Source organism: Mesoplodon densirostris, chromosome 1, assembly GCF_025265405.1.
Source record: "Mesoplodon densirostris isolate mMesDen1 chromosome 1, mMesDen1 primary haplotype, whole genome shotgun sequence".
Taxonomy (NCBI): domain Eukaryota; kingdom Metazoa; phylum Chordata; class Mammalia; order Artiodactyla; family Ziphiidae; genus Mesoplodon; species Mesoplodon densirostris.
Window position 1 is genome coordinate 110194338 of NC_082661.1, and position 22643 is coordinate 110216980.

At 40.2% G+C, this 22643-nt stretch overlaps 1 protein-coding gene across 6 annotated transcripts in view; it reads right to left on the reverse strand.

Moving 5' to 3' along the window:
- TTC13 (tetratricopeptide repeat domain 13) overlaps positions 1-22643 on the reverse strand; it is a 71642-nt gene that overhangs the window by 40156 nt on the left and 8843 nt on the right. For all 6 annotated transcript variants that reach the window (XM_060089912.1, XM_060089903.1, XM_060089895.1 and 3 more), the window contains exons 2-4: positions 13462-13556; positions 9331-9406; positions 6004-6074 (exon numbers count right to left, since the gene is read on the reverse strand). In XM_060089912.1, the coding sequence (XP_059945895.1) occupies positions 6004-6074; positions 9331-9406; positions 13462-13556 (242 nt within the window). The remainder of the gene's footprint in view (positions 1-6003; positions 6075-9330; positions 9407-13461; positions 13557-22643) is intronic.

Here is a 22643-nt window from a genome sequence, read left to right on the forward strand (position 1 = left end):
AAGCAGTATTGTAACAAATTCAATGAAGACCTCTAAAAAATGGTCCACATCAAAAAAAAAAAAAACTTTAAAAATAATAATAATAAAAATTGGCATTACTTAGTAGTTTCCTGGATACAACAGGGTCTCCCAAGCTCGGTGCATTTGCAAATGCTCTCATCTGCCTGAAACACCCACCCCCGGCCTCTGTGCCCAAGAAAGTCCTTCAATCCTTGAACCCTCTCTTCTGATGCCTTCCAGATGCCCCTGGAAAATAGATACGCCCCTCTCCTCTGTTCCACTATATGCCATAGGGATGTGAGTCATTCATTCAACAAATATTTACTCAGGGCCAGCTAGGAGCCATGTCCCGGCCCATGTGCTATGAATACCATAGTAAGCGAGAACCAACACAGAAGGCAAAAAAGATTCTTGTCTTCTTGGAGCATAGCCAAAGAATCACAGACACAAACGTAAAGTTACACCTTCAGTAAATGCTAGAGTGCTTTTAGAAAATGTATAAAGACTTAAACAAGGTTAGGAAGGATTTCCTACGGAAGAGATACCTGGGCTGAGATCTGTAGAGGATAGGGGAATTCCAGAATGACTGGTCCAGGCAGCGTGGGCAGACGGTGCAAAGGCTCAGAGGGAAGCTGGGAACACAGCATCTCCAAGCTGAGGTTGGAAAGGCAGGTAGGGACCTCAATAAGGATTTTTATCTCTAACCTAAAAGTAGCAGCAAAGTTTATGTGTGTTTAAAGTACATGTTTGTATGGTGTGTACATGTGCGTGTGTGTGGAGGGTGTGAGGAGAGAAGCCAGGAACCGAGAGCCCCATCTGTCATCTGGCATACGGAAGTGGCTCAGCCCTGGTTTGAACAGAGCCGGGAGTAGCAGATGGACAAAGGAGACACTTAGGAGGCACACAGACAGAGCTGGTGATAAAGTAAGTGGCACACATATGTGTGGAACATGTAGCCTCACATAACCCTGTGCCATTCATTGAGCTTGGCGACACTAGGATACGAGTAGGAATTCTTTTTCAGTTGTGGCTGGGGAGGGTCTGGTGGGATCAGAGGAGAGCAGGCAGTCGATTTGGAACCCGTAATACTAGACTATAACTATGATAACTACCTCAATAACTAAACATCCTTCTGTGCGGTTGGAAGAAAATTCTGAAAAGAAGAGTCAGTCGAATGGAGAAAACCTAAATACGTTACAGATGCACGTGTCTGTTTTCTCTATTATTCAATTTACACGTTATTTTTAGAATTTCTTTCCGACAGCGTAGAAGGATCTATAATTATTGTGGTTGTTACCACACAACAATACAGCCTAGTATTACAGGTTCCTAAATTTAAATAGTAGATTTTATTGCTTTTTTTGATTGATACAATTTTATTACTTTATCACTGGCTTTGGATATTAACAAGTCAAAACTCTTTCTTTATGAAATGTCACAATGAATTATTGTTTCAAATAAAAAACAATATTTATTTCTAAAAACAAATCGAGCTCAGTATATCATTTCAAAGTATTTTTGAATACACAAGTCTAATAATATTTACACTTTATAAAGTTTTCAGAATTTTAAATGAATTAAATTAAACTAATATTTCAATCGTCCAATATTACTCACTTTATGCAAATGCAAAATCATGGTATAATAAGACTGTTATCTTACTGGATCATGTCCACTTAAATGTCTCAATTCTCAAAAGAATCAATTTTTTTAAACCCATAAAAGTCTAATTTACCATCTTCATTATATTATTTACATAGTGATTTTAAAACTTACAAATATTTATTTTTCCACCACAAGGTTGGCTTTTTGTTAAAACTCGAAAGTCACTGGATCAAAGACAAACGAATAAGTCAAAAACGTCACTGCACAGCAATGTAACAAGGATTAAGTTCTGTGTAAGTGGCAGGCGCACATACATATGTACATAAAAGATGGTTCCAAGATCATGTGCAGAGGAATGTTTTACACTTTGTCTGCTAATGCAAAGTTCTTTCATGAATTCAATTCCACCAGAATCAGATCAGAATCAGATGAGCTCAAGGTCACACAACTAACAGCAAAGGCCAACTGCCTCATAACATTGTCACGGCACTTACGTCACCCAGCCCTGCATGAGCATCAAAGCAGCACAGACATCAGGAAAGGGTCCCACCTTCAAGAACACTGTGACGGAGGTGCTGACACATGTGGAAGTGACACAAGGACACTGACGTGGAGACAATACTGACTGATACGCTTTTAAGATCAAGAGGTTCGGGCCTCCCTGGTGGCGCAGTGGTTGAGAGTCCGCCTGCCGATGCAGGGGATACGGGTTCGTGCCCCGGTCTGGGAGGATCCCATATGCCGCGGAGCGGCTGGGCCCGTGAGCCATGGCCGCTGAGCCTGTGCATCCGGAGCCTGTGCTCCGCAACGGGGGAGGCCACAACAGTGAGAGGCCCGCATACCGCAAAAAATAAAAAATAAAAAAATAAAAAAAATAAAAATAAAAATAAAAAAAATAAAATCAAGAGGTTCCAATGAAGACGGACAGATCTATTAAGTCTTGAAATTGTGCTCAGTTGGAAACCTTGATGCTCAAGGAACACTGTATTCCTTTATAGACGTGCCAAACAACCCATACTTGGATAAATATTTAAAGGAACAGTCTGAAACAACAAAGATTATGGAAATAGCCCATAAGTTTGTTCTCTGATGCTGGAGCGAAGACCACAAGAAAGTATAAAGGCTTTACATCAAAAGGTCACTCTGGAATATGAGTGGCCCTCATGCATAGATCCAAATTTCACATTAAATGATCTTATATAAATGGTGAATATAATAAAATCCTAGCCCCCATGGCCCCATCTGTCTTCAGCTTTCTATGAATGGAGTCCGATTCTATGCACTCTTGCTTCACCCTGGAGTTCGCGGGCTGTCCAAGAGAAACACTTTGTCGGGAGATAACAAGCTAAAAAAAACTGGAAAAGCTTGTCTGTGAACAGTTATCACTGAAGATTTGTTAAACGATGTTTACTGGCTTAAAAATAAAGAGTTTTCGCACACGTGGAAGGGTCCTGTAAGGAACGGATGAACATCTGATAGCATGTACTGACAAAAAAATGACCCGCTGGTGATGCTGAGTTGAGTCCTAACTTGGCATCCCTCCACGCTTGAAGAAACTCTTTACCACTATTCTGAATACTGGATACGAAAAAGTATTGCTGGGGTAAAAATCAGTTTCATTACTGCAAGACCCAGTATTGCTGCATTTGCCAATAAAAGAAAAGGAAGAGCAGTTAGATTTAAAGAATGGTCATACTTTAAAAATACAATATAAAGAGACTGATTTATGCAAATTCCGATTCATGGTAAGAAAAGGAGTTTTGTTCAATTAGAGAAGTAGCAATAACTAATCTTTGGACACTTGATACCACGTGGTTGTACAATTTCTTGATGAGATTGGCTATCAAAAATTTGAAGAAATCAATGAAAACCTCTTAAACAGGAATTATGTGCATCAGTTTCAAACATAAAGCCTAATATGGAAAAGTTATGTCCAGAAAAGCAGGATCAAGTCTCATTAAAATTTTAAAAAAGAATTTTAGCACTTAATATCAAATCTTTGTATTTTGTATTTATCATAGTCATATAACATAAAGAAAATGTGACAGATTTTCACCAAGCTCTATCTGGGTGGCTCTAAATTTGCTCCTGCTAACTCCAGTGTGTCAGATTTTCCACGTGTTATAATGCAGAAAAGGCTGGGAAGCACCGAAACAAAGGGAAAGAGAGACATCCCCAAGAAGAGTACCAACAGGAAAGCCAAAGGCATTGAATTCCCATGTAAAGACGTGTTATGAATGACAACGCAGTCTTGTCTTCTGCGGGCCCGTAGCATTTGAACTTTCTGCTGCTCCACCATCCTCTATTCCTGCCCCATTGTAGCTTGAATCACCAAAGTCACCAGTCCAACCTTATAATCCACACATTCTCAAAGAAAAATTTACCAGTTGAAAGCAACCCAATGCAGATTGATGAAAATGTTATATCAAACTTCAATATATTAATATCTTTTCTTAGCACAAAGAGAAAAATTCTGATCTACTTTCTGAATGTTTTACATATGTTTTACAATAATAAATGGACAACAGAGATATTATAGAGTCACTAAAATTATGAGTGTAGAGAAAGACTGAAAAACATTTATAAAATTAAGTAAAAAAGTAAAACAAAATAGTACATAAGTTCAGATTATAAAAAACAAATGCATACTTTGAAAAGGTCGTAAACTTAAATAATGGTAGAGTGGCAGAATTAGGAAATTTTTTATTCCTTAAAGTTTTTTCTTTAACGTTGTTATATTGCCTTCAGCTAGACTGATAACAATATTTTTCAAAAAGTTAAATGATTTTAAATAATAAATAAGTTAAATATAAATAATTTAAATATAAATAATAAATAATACGTCTGCAAGCCTGTACTGTTGTCTTCTGTTGGCTACCGAAAATTAACTGACATTTGCTCCTATAAATGTATCAAAACCTCCCTTTCAAATCAGGGTGTTAAAGTGCTTTCTTACCTTTTAAAATACTGCAATGCTAAACAGAAAGGCAATTTTTAAAACTTTATAATCTACCCATCGTACTTTAAACTCCACTGAAGAATATTATGCCCTATGACCATTCAAACACATAGCCGCTTGGATCTAAGCACTTTAAAGTAATAGCTATAAAAATATCTTATTGATTATTTGAGAGTGAAGATAGAATTGTCAACATAATTAATCATACGTTTAAAAAGAGAAAACAAAAGCAGAGCAAAAGTTTCAAAAATAATACTTTAAAATTAAGTCTGCCTGCTGGATTGTAAACTATCTGTTGGCTCTTACTGTATTAGCACAGATGAATATGCCACAATGGTCCTTTGAATAGCTGAAATTAACTAAGCACTTACTATGTGCCAGGCATCTAGTAAAGTACTTTTAAAGATACTTCATTCAGGGCCTCCCTGGTGGCGCAGTGGTTGAGAGTCCGCCTGCCGATGCAGGGGATACGGGTTCGTGCCCCGGTCTGGGAGGATCCCATATGCCGCGGAGCGGCTGGGCCCGTGAGCCATGGCCGCTGGGCCTGCGCATCCGGAGCCTGTGCTCCGCAACAGGAGAGGCCACAACAGTGAGAGGCCCACATAACGTAAAAAGGAAAAAAAAAAAAAAAAAAAAAAAAAAGATACTTCATTCAAACTGAACGAGAATATTTTTGGAGGTAGTTATTATTATGCCCATAATCCAGGTGGTTAAATAACTTGCTAGCAAACAGCAGAGTAGATGAGAACTTGGGTATTTCTAACTCTACTTGACCCTCCTGGACAGAGAATGGATAATGGCCAGGCATCTACCAGAGTACAGTTAAATCATGACCCGAGATACACAGCCAGCTATGTCAGGCTGCATTGCAGGTCTCCTATGCAACTCTTATACTTGCGTATGAAAGCACTTGGTCTGTACCGGATTTTAACACAGCCAGCAATCAACAGAGGCCCAATACTTCCACTGAAGAGTCTCGTAATTATACTTTAAGGTGAGAAACAAATCCACGAGTGGACTTAAGCATGCAGATCAACTCCTGCATGGAGAGTAAATATCCGTAGCTCCAAGAATTTCCAGTGTCCACATCTCATGGGAGATATCAAGGTAGAGAGGAAAATGAACTGAAGCTAACGTTTGTCTTTTTGAAACTTGGTTTGAATCTCACCTCTGCCACCTGATGGTGGGGAGACTACAAGCAAATTGCCTGATCTCCTTAGATCTCATTTTCCTCCTTTAAAATAAAGTAATATGGCAAAGATTAAATGAGAGCATGTTACAAGGCCTGCACTCAGAAAGTGCTCAGTCAGGGCTGATTTCCTTTACTTTCTTGTAAAATCTTAAAATCCATGTTTTATTGCAGCACTTTAGCTATGCATAAGCCCATATTTTTGTCGTGACTATAAACTTGCAATTATATAATTAAGAAGAAAAATTACCTGAAGCATTGTTGAAAAATGTCTTATTGCTTCATCATAGAGACCACTGCCAATCAACACATATGCAATAGCTATGAAAAAATACAGAAACATTAAAGGAACGAATAAAGGATCTCAGACTGAAATTGGTAACTAAATTCTTTACCAAATCTTAAAAGGCAGCTCCGAGGACTAGAAGCAGTTAAAGAAAACCTAGAAGTTAATAAGATGTAATTGAATTCTCCTACCACTCAGCACTTGCTGATCAGTCTTCTAGTTCCATCTAGATTTAAATTATTAAAGCCATCTATAAAACATCTGCCTACAAGATGTAATTATCTTTTTCTGAGCCCATCACTCACTTTCAAATACTAAATAATCTTTACGATGTTTCTTATCTATATATACAAAAGAGCTAGTAATAAGCCTGAATAATATCCATATAACATGGCAATGTGACTTTACTGTGAAAGTTAGAAGAAATACCCAAATAGCATCACATATCTCGATTCCTGCAGGTGCTGACTTTACTGCCAATTACCTAGTAAGAACAAAAACAGAGGCTCCAATTAATATATATTAATATAATGCTTAACTGTAGATATAATGCACACCATTGCAAAAGACCACTGGTCTTTTCCCTAGCTCTTCTATTCAAAATATAGTCAAGACACTACTCAAAATATACTTTAAAGATCACAAATAGTTTTTAATCAAATTGTTTATGTAAGTGGTATTTTGAAATTAGAGCCATGAATATCTCTTAAAACATGGCACAATTTTGACTAAACTTTTTCACCTGTCAAAAAACCCAATAACTTTTAATATTCTAGATTACATTTTTATCTATAATATTGGCCCTAACTCTCTAAAGTCCCAAATATCCCTGAAAAATTGTATTCCTAACTCAGTATAATACTATTTTGATCCTATTTCTTTGCAAAAAAAGCTTTATGCAACCCTCTAATTCAAGGACATAATTACGTGTTCAAGAAGATGGGTAACTAAAACTTTTAATGTCATTCAGAGTTTAAATTCCTTGACAGTAAAAAGTAGTCAAACATTAAATGCAGAAAGAGATTTAGAGTATCTTTATAACTAACCTGAGAAAAGTAAAGTTCAGAAACATCGAGTATCATAATAATACAAGAGCTTTTGGGGGCATTCATCAACATGAAAAGAGGACTGTTTTCATCCTAATTTTTTGGAAAAGATAATTAAGCTCAAACTCCTATTCAGAATAATGGGAATGGATACTATTCAGGTAGTTGTAGCAGACAATGAGATAACCAGAGACCTCTTCAGTGGGGATCAGCGGCATTAGTAGTAAAAACAACAACAACAACAATAATAGTTACTTGTACAGTACTCTTCATACGTGCCAGGCACAATCCTAATTATATACATGTATTATAACCCATTTACTCCTTAATTGCGGTGAGGTAGGTACAACTGTCATCCCCATTTGCAGACAAGGAAATGAAGCATTTAAACTGTCCAAAGACAGCATGCAGTGAGACAAAGGAAACAGGCTGCCTGGCTTCAGGACCCACCCTCCTCACCAACACGCTACCCTGAGAGAAATCTGGGCTGCACTGAAACTACTGTGCACGGGGCCAGACCGCAAAATGGTTTGAATTCCTTGATGATTGGATGAACAGGGACTGAAACATAAACTTGTGCATTTTTGAGTGTAGGAAGATACTTTAGAAAGCCAAGATCTGGGCTCAGATTCTGGCCCTGCCACTCGCTGGCTGTGTCACCATGGGGACCTCAAGTCGCTCTCATGACTCTCTGGGGCTTGCTTAACAAGCCTGTAGAAAATTTTCTTAGATTCCTTTCAGATCTAAATTTTCAGAATTTCCTATCTATCTTCCCCAAATCAGTAAATATCTGTTGAATGAACAAATGAATAAGTGACCCATAAGAACAAATACGGCTTTAGCGGATAAATGTTATACTTAGGAACATGTTGAAAATTGTCGTCCTTGGCTAGCCTACTGAACTCCACTCAAATAAAATCAAATGCAGCTCTCAAATCTTTCCATCTAAAAGTAAATATTTTTTGAGAAAAACCCAAAAGTATGCATTAAAAAGTAATCTAAATCTTGGACAAATATAAATAACTATTCGTACTAGGATCTAAATTTGGTTGTGGGAGTTCAAAGACATAAAGAAAAAACTAGGATAGCTGGAACCTCCCAGAAATTGTTAATAGCCAGCAATTCCACATCTCCCCACAACATGTATGGTGACAGAGGTCATTTTTCCAAGAAAAAAAAAATACTGAGGTTCAAAAGCTCCTAAGCCAGCTCAGGGCCTATCCTATCCCAGGGTGTACTAGGATTATTCTTAGAGCACAGGACAGGCCTGGCACACGTTAGGCTCTTAATTCATTATTTAATAAATGAATAGAAGGCTGAACAGAATCCAAGGACTGCAACAGAGACCAAATCTGATGCCTTAAAGGATAATTAATTCTCAAAGCCCACTCAAAGAATATAAACAAAAAGTGATTAATACTTTCAAAATAGTCAACTCTCAATTATCTGCACTAACAAAGGAAGAAGCCAATACAAGAAGTGCTCAGTCTTAATATAAAATGCATATGGAAGAAGAAAGGATAAAATGGTTATGTGTAAATTAGACAGAAAAAAATTTCTGCAGGTGCTTTGGGCCACCAGGCAACCTGCGGGAGCACGCACTTATGTGAAATCTGTCCAGCTGCAGTGTTCAGTCCTCTATTCAATTCTGTTTCCACTCTTTCAAGTGTGAGCTGACCAGGCACTGATGGAGACACACCCAGAGCATATCAGACACTGGCGAAACCAGACTGTTTTAAGACATGCCTTGAACAAGCCAAACTGCATGACCCATTTGCAGATTAGAATGAACTCAACTTTCTACACCCACATGCTGAGACCCAACAATAACTGATCGGCCCCATAGTAAAATTAACTCCAACCTAGCTATTGTATTACACAGAAGACTGAAGTAGGTGTGATTCTCTCCTGCTTTCACTTCTCTATTGTTCATATTTGACGACAGCACACAAATACCCTGCTAATGAAGGCTAGTAGCTCATAAGAACTCATTACCATAATTATTAATCTCCATAGAAACACAGATGTGGAACACTCCTTACGGATTCCATCCAGACCTTGTATTTTATGACTTATAGTACCGAGACCCTCACAAGGGTTGAATGCCCTACCCAAGAGCAAACCTCTCGTGCTGTCAGAGCCAGGCTCTGTGATCTTTCTGTCTCACCATCCTGCCTACCTGCTCTGCATCTGATCATAAATTCTAGGCAAAACTCCCAGGAACAGCCCCCAAGTCAAGTCTCACCTAACTCTTCATTTGTGCTGTCATTATCAGTAGCAAATGGGAATCTCTTTTGTTCGGCAATAGACTTGGCCTGGCTCTGAAATAAAAACAAACATACATTTTAGCTTATTGCAGAGGAGGAGAAACTTACCATGAAACCTGTATTTAAAAAAATTAAAGCTACATTTGATTTATATGAAAGCAAGAAAATATTCACATTAAGTCATATCAATCATGTACTTCAGGGACACAATTTGTGCTGTAACTGATTTGCTTCCTCGCCTTATCACTAGTGGTTTTTGGTTTCCAGGAACACCTATCTTTTTACTTTCATGGGGATTAATCTTCCCGGCTGTTTCAAAGCTCCCTCCACAGACGACTACTCAATGACATTGATCATGTTACCAAGACCACACTCTAGTGTTTGGTCTCCAAAGTGGCTTGATAACAGAATATTTTTTAAAATAAATTTATTGATTTCTGACTGCATTGAGTCTTTGTTGCTGCGCGCAGGCTTTCTCTAGTGGCGGCGAGCAGGGCCTACTCTTCGCTGCAGTGCTCGGGCTTCTCATTGCGGAGGCTTCTCTTGTTGAGGAGCACGTGCTCTAGGGGCGCGGGCTTCAGCAGTTGTGGCTCGTGGGCTCAGTAGTTGTGGCTCGCAGGCTCTACAGCACAGGCTCAGTAGTTGTGGTGCATGGGCTTAGCTGCTCTGAGGCATGTGGATCTTCCCGGACCAGGGCTTGAACCCATGCCCCTGCATTGGCAGGTGGATTCTTAACCACTGCACCACCAGGGAAGTCCCCCAGAATATTGCTTTTAAACTTTAAAAATATTTTAGAAGAGCTACAGGTTGTTGGGACTTCCCTGGGGGTCCAGTGGTTAAAACTTCGCCTTCCAATGCAGGGGGCCCGGGTTCGATCCCTGGTTGGGGAGCTAAGATCCCACATGCCTCGTGGCCAACAAACCAAAAAAACCCCATAAAACAGAAGCAATACTGTAACAAATTCAATAAAGACTTTAGAAATGGTCCACATCAAAAAAAATCTTAAAAAAAAAAGCTACGGCTTCCCTGGTGGCGCAGTGGTTGAGAGTCCGCCTGCTGATGCAGGGGACACGGGTTCGTGCCCCGTTCCGGAAGGATCCCACATGCCGCGGAGTGGCTGAGCCATGGCTGCTGAGCCTGAGCGTCCGGAGCCTGTGCTCCGCAATGGGAGAGGCCACGGCGGTGAGAGGCCCGCGTACCGCAAAAAAAAAAAAAAAAAGCTGTAGGTGGTACAGGGATGACACTGTAATAGGACCAGCAAAACCTGACCAAGAAACAAGACATGCTATTAAATAATGCATAGCAGGCGACGACCATAACCGTCCTACTTGATGCATATGCAGACACGCATATGCACGCTTGGCAGAAAAGCTAAAGCAAAACCGGAAGCTAGGGAAAAACTAAGTAAGTAAGTTAGCTTAGTAATTGGAAAGATTTTATAGGCAGCAATGGTCCAACATACAAAAAGACGGCTCTATTGTGTTTTGGAGACAAATCATGTCTGATTATGCAAACAGCTGTCACTTTGCCAGAAGATTTGACTGTCAACGCTAAGTTGTGATATGCTTAGCCTACAGGGTACACATTAAAATGATAACTTCATACCAGATTCACCTAAGATATGATTAAAACTTGTACACACACACAGACAGGAAAAGCTAAGATAATACAAGACTAAAGATGTCGCTTTTGGCAAAACTTTACTATCAGAACCCAGTGACATCTCAATTATTTGAATTCCTCTTTTTGTTAATCCATTGTACAGATGCCTACAGGCATGTATGACAGCCAAATAATTCTACACAGGTGACTCTTCTGACTGATGGCTATGCTCTTCAGCTAATGATTGGTACTCATTAGCCATGGTCTCTTGGGCTTCACTGACTCAACAGAGTAACAGGTACTTCCACCTATATTCCCTACACTCTTAAAGTCAAGATTGATGTTCAGATACAGAGTGGTTTTGGGTTTGCCTATAAAACAAGTCAAGAATAAGCTACCTCTACTTAGAACACAAGTTAAAAGATACAGGTCAGAAGGGCATCCCATCTCAGAAGACTCACAGTTCTCACTTTATTTCATTCAGGACCCCAAACAAAGTGAAACATCTGAAAATTCTACTGCTTTGGGAGTGTTTATACTTTATTTCTTCCAGTAAAACCTTGATGGCTAGAGGGGAACTCTGTCAGCTCTTTCTTGCTTTGCTCTATAGCTGGGAGCTTTCACATATGGGAACCTCATTCGGCTTCTTTAAGAAGTGGTAGATTCCACAACACGTGAGGGCAACACAGCACTGTACATGCATCCAGGTGTGACCAGACACAAGTCCTTCCTCTTTACCAGCTGCTTACAGACAAACACATAAGTGCAAAACATTTTCTACTTAATAAACTGCTTAGAGCCAAGGGAAGGGGTCTATAAACAACACTTTTAATACTTTAAAAACTTCTTATTATTTCATCCAGCATTCAACGAAGGTCTTGGCAACCATTTTCCAAGACTTCGTGCAAAAAGATGGGAAGAGAACAGAAATGAAATCCCATAAAGAGAAGAAATCATTTACTAAGCAACATTAAGAATATACTGAAGAGCATATCTGATTTTAAAATGTTTGTATTATATAGAAATAAAATTTGTAACAGAAGTGGGCAGGAAAAGTATAGTACAGACAAAGTAATTTCCTGATAAAAAAGAATCTTCCCTACGTCTAATACTGCATCTATTGATATCTTCTGTGGACAGAGTGGAGCAGCTATGATCAAGGAAGTTTAAACACACAACCCCACATTGCTAGTAGACTAACTCCAATCCACCTTTCAGGTCCCTGTTCATGTTTCAATTCCTGAAAGCTGTCTTGCCTGATACCCCTAACTTAAGGGAGATTATGTTGACCCTTTGTTTTTCCTTCATATGATTTGCACAATTATACTTCTATGCTTACTTGTATAATTATTCGATTAGTAGCTATAGAGCCCTAAGTGGTGGGACCAAGCCTATCTGGCTCACCACTCTCTGGCTAAGTACTTACTTAGCTCAATGCTTGACAAAAATAGGTGCAAAATAAATATCTGGAAAATGAATGAATAAATGAAGAGTTTAACTCCCATATTTTCAACCTAGGGAAAACAAAAGGCCTAGACTGATAAGCTTTCTCCCATAGGTTACTAGCTAGTGCCATCTTAAACTGGAGAGGCAAATAGTAGATAATATTTGAATTACTATCAACAAGAAGGTCCCTAATAACTCAAAGAATCTAATCACTTCTCCAAGGTGGGGATTATCCAGTTTCTATTTAAATGTTTTCAGTGATGGCCAACTCACTACTTCACAAGTTAGCCCGTTCTGGTCTGGGACAAGTCTAATTCAAAAGTTCTTCCATATACCACGTTGACGGCTATGCAATGAGTTAAGTAAAATCAGTTGATCATTCTGTAGTTTGCAGTTTCTACCCATATTGAGTAGTTCTTACATGAAAAGGCAGAGCTTTGTCTGGAAAAGAAAAGAGTATCCTAAAGGGAAATTTTAAACAAAAGAAGCCAACAATATCTATGTGGATGTTGAAGGAAAAGGCCTGGTGAAAAATTGTTAACCTTGGGCACTGAAAGAATAAGAGCCTCACAGTATTAAGTGTGAACAAAAATACCCTGGCACCGTGAGGCAGCCGGGCCAGAGGGGGACACACGCTAGCGTGATAGGTAGATGCACGTTACATGGCACAGTGCCAGGTGCTCATCCCTGGAATGGAGAGGTCTCTTGTACAGCTTAGCTGGTACTGATAAAAAAAACATAGATATAAAAGATACACAGGCAAAGGCTGGAAAAATAAGATTATATGCTACCTTCAAATCCGTAAGGCTCCTAGAAATAAGGTTCAGCCATGATCTCCTTTATTCCTTGGAACTTAAAAGTAAAGAGTCCTAGGTCCAGAATGACCAACCATCCAATTCATAAGACACAATAATTCAATGTGACTAAACACCAGATGACCTATCTTTATCTTATGCAACCGGACTCAACTCCTAGTTGATAAACAGATGCAATCTCCACCTTTTGGAACTAGTATCACCATGTTTCAGGTCACAAAAACAGAAGGCACAGAAGATGCATACCAGAATCTTTTCAGTGTTGAGGGAAAGCAGAGAGTCACAGGGTGGTGATCCTTTGGGTTCGCAGTCGGAGTCATGGAAGTTCAAAAAGGATGACTCTGAAAAGCAAACAGTCCTTGTTATTCTCCTCACCTTAGATTTATGGCTCTTAGGTGCTTACCTATGAATTGCAATGTGAAGAATCCACAAAATCAAAACAAGGACAAGTGTAAAAAACACTAAAAGGGGCATCCAGTCTTCCACCTCTACAACTGGGTAACATTTTATAGTTTCCAAGTATCTCACACACGCATCAGTGATTGTCCTCACAACAGCGAACACAGCTGTTAAGATCCTTTCATGGGATACCTCCTATGTGGCAGCATTTCCCAGAGGTTAAAAAAAAAATCACAAAGAGGGGAACAAAGTCAAGCCACGAAGACCTGATGTTAAGAGGTATGTGCTAAGGATCTAGTATCCAGAATATCTAAAAACTCCTCAAATTCAACAAGAAAAAGAAAACCCCATTTTAAAAACGGGCCAAGGACTTGAACCAGCAACTCTCCAAAGATATACAAACAGCCACTGAGTACATGAAATGATGCTCTACATCATTATTAACTAATGAATACAAATCAAACCACAAGGAGGTACCATTTCACACCCACTAGGATGGCTATAATTTTTTTTTTAACGGGAAATCACAAGTGCTGGCAAGGAGGCAGAGAAATTGAACCCTTGTGCAATGCTGATGGGGATGTAAAACTGTGTGGCCACTGTAGAGTTGGCTGGTTCCTCAAAAAGTTAAAGACAGAATTACCACCTGGTCCCGCTATTCCACTCCTAGGTACATACCCCAAAGAATTGAATACAGGGACTCAAACAAGCACACATATGCACATGTTCATAGCAGCAATATTTACAATAACCAAAAGGTGGAAACAGCCTAAATGTCCATCAACAGAAAATGGATAAACAAATTGTGGTATATACATATAGTGGAATATTATTCAGCCTTAAAAATGAATGAAGTGGGGACTTCCCTGGTGGTCCAGTGGTTGAGAATCTTCCTTCCAATGGAGGGGACGCGGTTTTGAGCACTGGTTGGGGAACTAAGATCCCACATGCCGCAGGGCAACAAAGCCGCACACCGCAACTACTGAGCCCGTGTGGCACAACTAGAGAGCTCGTGCTGCAACTACAGAGCCCACACACTCTGGAGCCTGCATGCCACAACTCGAGAGAGAAAACCCATGTGCCACAACGAAAGATCCCATGTGCCGCAACTAAGACCCAATGCAGCCAAAAATAAATATTTTTTAAATGAATGAAGTACTGATACATATTACAACATGGAAGAACCTCCAAAACAAACACTAAGTGAAAGAAACTAGACACAAAAGATCACATATTGTATGATTCCATTTATATGAAATGTCCAGAATAGGCAAATCCATAGACACAGTATGCATCTTGGCGGTTGAAGGAGGGAATGGAGAGAAACTGCCTGATGGGCAAGGGAGTTTACTTTGGAGTGATGGAAATGTTTTGAGGTAATTGCACTACCTGGTCAATGTACTAAATGCCACTGAACTGTTCACTTGAAGATGGTTGATTTTACATTATGTGAATTTTGCCTCAACAACTTATTTTTAAAAATATGCTCTAATGCAGCAGTCATTAAAGAGCACAAAATTGGGCTTCCCTGGTGGTGCAGTGGTTGGGAGTCCGCCTGCCGATGCAGGGGACGCGGGTTTGTGCCCCAGTCCGGGAGGATCCCACATGCCCTGGAGCGGCTGGGCCCGTGAGCCATGGCCACTGAGCCTGCGCGTCTGGAGCCTGTGCTCTGCAACGGGAGAGGCCACAACATTGAGAGGCCCACGTACCGCAAAAAAAGAGCACAAAATTATGTTCAAGGAACCACGTGAACCAATTTAGCTGAATTCTCACATGTGTGTATCCTAACAACAGGAAGAAGGACATGATGGATCCAAGAGCCCTGGTGGGGAGCAGTGACTGAAGCCGGAATGTTAAGTCTCACAAGGCACAGCGGGGTTTAAAGGATGGATGGGTTCAGACTGGCGGGCAGAAAGGGAATGGATACTCCAGGCAAAATGAGTGGTGTACAGAAACACAAAGGCAAGCAAATGCAAAGGGGCAGTGAGCAGACCTAGCTAGAGGAGGGAGTTGGTGCTGGGAAATAAAAAATAGGAGTTTGGAAGGTGAGTGGTCAGACTAGGAAGTCATGGACCCAGAGAAAGGCTTTAGTCTGACAGGAATGAAGAACGAGTAATGCTTGTTGATAGGCAGTTGGATATACGTTCATCAATAACCTGTCTCTCCTACCTTTTGAAAAAGGTACGATTTGAGAACTCACTACATGTTGAGCACAGTGCAAAGCACTACATAGACATGGTTGTATTCTCTTCTAACAATCTCTCCACTTTATGGAATTCTTTTTAGTTTCAATAAATAAACATCTACATAATTTTTTTATTGTAATTGAAGTATAGTTGATTTATAATATTAGTTTCAGGTATACTGATTTTTTTTAATTAAAAAAATTTTTTTTTATTTTTGGCTGTGTTGGGTCTTTGTTGCTGCGTGTGGGCTTTCTCTAGTTACGGCGAGTGGGGGCTTCTCTTCCTTGCAGTGCGCGGGCTTCTCATTGTGGTGGCTTCTCTTGTTGCAGAGCATGGGCCCTAGGCACGCGGGCTTCAGTAGTTGCGGCACATGGGCTCAGTAGTTGTGGCTCACGGGCTCTAGAGCACAGGCTCAGTAGTTGTGGCGCATGGGCTTAGTTGCTTGTGGCATGTGGGATCTTCCCAGAACAGGGCTCAAACACGTGTCCCCTGCATTGGCAGGTGGATGCTTAACCACTGCACCACCAGGGAAGTCCAAACATTTATTTAATTTTAAATGGCTGCACAGTATTCCACTGCATGAAATTTAACCATACCCCTATCATTGGATAATTAGGATGTCCTTTCTTTTTTCCTTAATACAGACACTTTCAATGAGTATCCTTGACCTGTATTTTTTTGCAAATTTACACAACTGGGCAATTAAACTACAGTATAACATGTAATTGCTGAGGCAAAGGGTGTAAACAATTTTAAGACTTTCCATATATATTGCTCCATTTCCATCCCAATGCTTAATAATTCCATTCCCATTCGCAGTGTATAAACACCACCATTTCCCTTTGCTCAAAGCAGTGCCATTCTTTTTATCTTTTCCAATCTGAAAAGAGTACTAGTAAGATTAAACTTTTGATTTATTGGCCATTTGTATCTCTTTTGTAAATTGCTTGTATCTTTTGCTAATTTGTAACTCATCTCATCTATTCTGGCTTAAGATTTAGAGAAGAATTTCTAATTATCTACTTTCTAACCTCAGGACCACTTATGAAATTATCAGTTTGAATGCCACCTTTATAACACATTATAGTCACTGGGATCTGTTTTTAGACTCCTTTTTTTTAAAGGAATCTTTGAGATGATTTACATCTACCTTCTGCAATAGCTCTGACAGATGACTCTTCAATCTCTACATGGACATTTATTTCTAAAAAATTATAGTAGCTATTCACGATCATTGTAGAAAATACAGAAAAATGTAAATACAAGTCACTTAGAATACCACCATGCACTGAGAACCACCATGAAAATTTTGGTGTGTATAATTAAGAGTGATAATTCTGAAATCGGGTGGCTGGGTTTGAATTCCTGTTCTCTGCCACTGCTTACTAGTTCTTGGCCACTGACTTAGCATCCTCCATCTTCAGTTTCTTCATTTGTAAAACAGGGTCAGTGATAAATTATCTACATCACAGGGGTGGTTGTGAGATTTAAATAAGGAAATATAAGTAAAGCATGTGGTATAGTTTCTGACACAAAGAAGGAGCTCAAAAAATGTTTGCTACTATTGTTATCATGAGGTTGTGAGAATTGAATGAGCTACATTGTTTTGTAAGCTGCCCTTTTAACTTAATAGTATAATGTAAACACTTAACCATATGATTACATTTTCTTCTACATTATTTAAATTTAAACTTGGTGAGATTATATATCATTTTAATTTAATACTTTAGACATAAAATTTCAATTCTCTACAATAAACCTGCATTTTGTTGTTTTGTTTTGTAGACTTTCTAATCCCATATAATGATGTTTATTCTGACTTCAGTATCATTGTTTCAATTACTATAGCCTTACAATGAGTGCATACATGTTAATGTAAAAGCAAAGCCTCATCACCTTTTTAAAAAAAAAATTTCTTGGCTATTTGGATAAACATTCTTCCTTCAGATAAACTTCAGTCATTTTGTTACGGTTCCAAAACAAAAAGCCCTGTATGATTTTTATTAGAATTGCATTAAAATTGTAGATTAATGAGGGGAGAAACACTTCTTTACAAAGTTTAATCTTTTATTAACCTATGTGGAATTTTATAATTTTTATACAGGATGTACACGTTCAAGTCTGTTGTGATCTTAAAAAAAAATCGCTTGATAACCACAGATTCATCGGTGGTTGAATCTATTATTTGCTGAGCATCTACTATGTTCCAGTCACGGCCTTAGCCTCAATGGTTGTCAAAACCATAAATGACCCCAGTCCTTGCATATAGCATTCAGTGGGGAAGCTGACAGTAATCAGAGCCACATAAAAAAATGTCAGAATGCAACAGTTTAAGAGTCATGACCTAGAGCATAATCAGGAGAAGAGGTGTGTGTGCTCAGGAAAAGCTTCCAGAGGACTGAGTAACGTCAGCTAACACTGATATAGTCACCATGTATAGGTACCCTTCCAATCCCCATTTTAAAGAAGAGGAAAACGAGGCCGACAGCCTAAGCAATTTGCAAAAGGCCACCCTCCAGCAAAGCAATGGAGGTGTTGGTTTGCTGCCTGCCATGAAAGAGTGAAGGCAGATCTAAGCGAAGTTAAGGACTTAACAGGTGAAGGCCCATGGGAGGCTGGCAGGACCGGGACAGTGGCCCAGGCAGAAATACAGCATACTGTCCATCTTTTGCCTTCTTAGCTGACTAGAGCTGAATATTTTATCTGTCCACATTATTGAACTTTTAACAGCTCTATTAATGTCTTCATTTACACAGTGGATAACTGTGCCATCGACACGTAATTATACCAAGGTTTAATATTTATACTCACTTAGCATCTTATTTTACTGGACAAAACCTCCCCAAAGTGCTCAGTAATACTAGTGATAAAAGCCACACTCCTGGGCTTCCCTGGTGGTGCAGTGGTTGAGAGTCCGCCTGCCAATGCAGGGGACACGGGTTCGTGCCCCGGTCCAGAAAGATCCCACATGCCACGGAGCGGCTGGGCCCGTGAGCCATGACCGCTGAGCCTGCGCGCCCGGAGCCTGTGCTCCCCAACCGGAGAGGCCACAGCAGTGAGAGGCCCGCGTACCGCAAAAAAAAAAAAAAAAAAAAAAAAAAAAAAAAGAGGCACTCCTGCTTAGTCCTGACGTTAACATGTTATTTGATGACCCAGAATTTCCTCAACTTTTGACAGTAATACTTTTAAATTTAACATTTACAAACATCCAGTGGGAACCTGCTCTGTGTGCCTATTTTGAGATTGATATATTTTACCATATAAAGGGTGGAGATCGATGTATTTTACCATATAAAGGAAGAATTCTCCTATTCTTCGCTTTACTAGAAATTTTAAATCAGGAAAGCTGGCTGAAACTTATGAAGTGATTTTGGATATTTCTTTATGATAATCATGATTTCTCTCCTTTGATCTATCAAGGTGATTAATTCAATTCCTCTAAAAGTTGAACCATCTTTTGTACTTCTAGAATAAACTAATTGATCAAGGCAGATTATTCTTTTGTTTGCTGGCTTCAGTTTACTAATATTTTAGTTTGGATTTTTTTTGTGCGTGTGTGGTACGCGGGCCTCTCACTGCCGTGGCCTCTCCCATTGCGGTGCACAGGCTCCGGATGCTCAGGCTCAGCGGCCATGGCTCATGGGCCCAGGTGCTCCGCGGCACGTGGGATCCTCGCGGACCGGAGCACGAACCCGTGTCCCCTGCGTCGGCAGGCAGACTCTCAACCACTGCGCCAGCCGGGAAGCCCTACTTTGGATTTTTATAACTATGTTAATAGCTTTCTTTTCTCCCCCCCGCACTTTATCAGATTCTGGCATCAGTGTTTTTTGCTGGTTTGGTAAGGTCTGTGATACAAAACTAGTTTGTTCTAGTTGTAACTAGAGTTGTCTGGAACAGGAGGTTAAATTTGTTCTTTAATCTAAAAATATTTAACTCACTATGAATTCAATTATTTTCAAATAATAACCCAACCAGCTGTATTTAAATGCTACAGATTTCCATAATATTAGGAAAAGTCTGTTTTCTTCCTTGTTCAGGTCATACAAGTAACTTCATTGTGATTACTGCAGAAATAGTCTCAAAACACATTACAGCATCTCATCTTTTTCTTCTACATCATCTTCCTGGATATTTCTCTACTGCTTCTTATTTTTAACCTACTAGCAGAGATTTCTGCACCGTTGTCTCTCTCTCTTTTTTTTTTTTTTTTTTTTTTGCAGTACGCAGGCCTCTCACTGTTGTGGCCTCTCCCGTTGCGGAGCACAGGCTCCGGACGCGCAGGCTCAGCGGCCATGGGTCAAGGGCCCAGCCGCTCCGCGGCATGTGGGATCTTCCCGGACCGGGTCACGAACCCGTGTCCCCTGCATCGGCAGGCGGACCCTCAACCACTGCACCACCAGGGAAGCCCCCGTTGTTTCTTAAATTCTAATAGCCACTACAGTTGTGCACATACCCCCTCATTCATTACACGCATTTGCATCTGCTCCCTACTTACACGTTAGCCTTATCAGATTCATCTATTTTATTCTTTTTTAAAGAAGCAGTTCTTGGGTCTATTGATCCATTCCGTTGTTGCTGGACTTCTAATTCATTTATTATGGCTTTGGTCTTCTTAGTCCTGCAATTTCCTTTATTTCCTCTTCTAGTTTCCCAAGTTTAGTATCCAGTTCATTTATTCCCTTTCTTCTTTAGTATTAAGATGCCATGGAAAGCTTCAGCAGGAAGAAAAATCAAAGACAGTGGGGAGAGAAGGAGATATGAAGGAAAAAGGACAGGGCTTTGAGAAAATTGGGCACAGGAAGACGAAAGAGGGACTGTTTCCCATTTGTGCAGCTAGAAAGGGGTAGTGCCTGTAACTGAAGTGGGGAGTCTAAGAGGATGAGTGCTTTTAGAGGGAAGTAAAGCGCTAACTCTGGGTTTAAGCAATTGCTCATGAGATACTAAACCAGGAAGCTGTCTTGCATGTAGTTAGGAAATTCCAGAGAAAGAGCTAAAGGTATAAATTTGATAATCATTAACTGATGGTAGATGATTAAGCAGGAAATGTAGGTAGGATCTCTAAGAAAGCTTAGGAAGCTTAAGTTTAATGAGAAGGAAAGAGCTGACCCTGGTGAGAACAAGATATTTAAGAGGCGGAGGGAGAATCAACTTGATAATTTACCTTTTTCTAAAGAGCTACCTATTTCTTTGAACTGTTCTACATCTTTGTCATAAAGCTATACAGAGAGTTATAATGATTCCTAAAGGCAAATACAGTTGACCCTTGAACAACATGGGGGTTTGGGGTGCCAATCCTCTATGCAGTTGAAAATCTGCGTATAACTTGTAGTTAGCGCTCCAAATCCGCAGTTGCACAACTGAAGATTCACCAACCACAGGCTGTGTAGCACTGCAGTATCTCCTACTGAAAAAAATCCGTGTATAAGTGAACCTGCACAGTTCAAACCCGTGCTGTTTAAGGGTCAGCTGTATTTGTTTCTTCTCATTTTTCTTGATTACCCTTGCTAGATGATTGTCTAAACTTTACCCCTTATTTTCAAACAACCAGCTCTTCTATTTAAAGCTCCTCTTTCCCTGACTTCAAATGTAATTAATTAGTTCCGCAGCAAAGTAACAGAGGGGTTCAGAGCACAGGCTGTGGTGCCAGACTGACTCAGATTAGATGCCTAACTGGCTGTTTGACTTTTGGGCAAGTCCTTTCATTTCTCCTAGCCTCAGATTCCTCATCTGTAAAACAGGAATAACTACCACAACATACCCTCTTAGGGCAACTGTGAGGAATAGACATAATGCCCACAGTTCACAGAATGATTGTTAAATGTTAGTATATACATCTAGGCTAAAATTGCTGGGGTTTTCTTATAAATTTCTTCTTCCTGCTTTCCTGAAGTTTATTTTGGCCTTCACAGTACTTTACACCTTTCTAAATACTTTCACAGACATTATTTCTTTTGGTCCTCCATTCTCTGAGGCTGGTGGAACATACCTTGGGCTCACTGTACACGTGGGGAATGATGCTCAATGTTAATGGACACGTTTAAGGTCACAAAAATGAAGAAACAATGAAGCGAAGATTCACCACAGATGCACTCTAGGACACCCCGTCGATAGGGGCACACGGCACATTTGTCACCACTCATTCTGCCAAAGTGGGGTCCTGGTAATAGTCTACTACAGCAATGCCATCCAACTTCTTTCTTCTCCCCCTCAACCTTACACACAGCTGACTTTAAGAAGAGCATCTTTGGTGGAGAGACAGGAGCTGACTGTAGGACATGGAGACAGTGTATATAAACATCTTCTTTGAGGAATTCTGCTGTAAAAGGGAACAGAGAGATGAGGTGGTGGCTGGAAGGACTCGGTGGTCCTGTCTTTGTTGCCTGTTTTTTCAAGATGGGCGCTGCACCAGGCAGAAGCCACGAGTCCTCCAAGGAGACAGGACCACAGGCAAAGGCTATCAGTACAGCTGCGGGCGGGCTGACAGCTAGAATGGTGGGAAGGCGTGGAAGTTCTCAATCAAATAAGAGGAGAGCGTTGCCTCCTGCTGAGGAGAGGCGGTGTTACTGCAAAGAGCATGCGTGTGTCACACATTCCTGTCCTGCAAGGGAAAGCTGACTGAAAGCTTGCGTTTCCCCGAAGGAAAATGTTTCATAAGGAATTCCACAGCTGCTTCTGTGCTCATCACTTGACCACCTGGCCCTAAGTATAACAGACGGTGGGCCAGGTTCACCCGAACACAAGGATGACTGGGCTTTTCCCATGGAGGAGCCAGAACTTGGAAGTCGGGTGCCACATATTTATCGACAATTCTGGTCCCAGGTGTAGGGTAACCTGGGAAGAGCA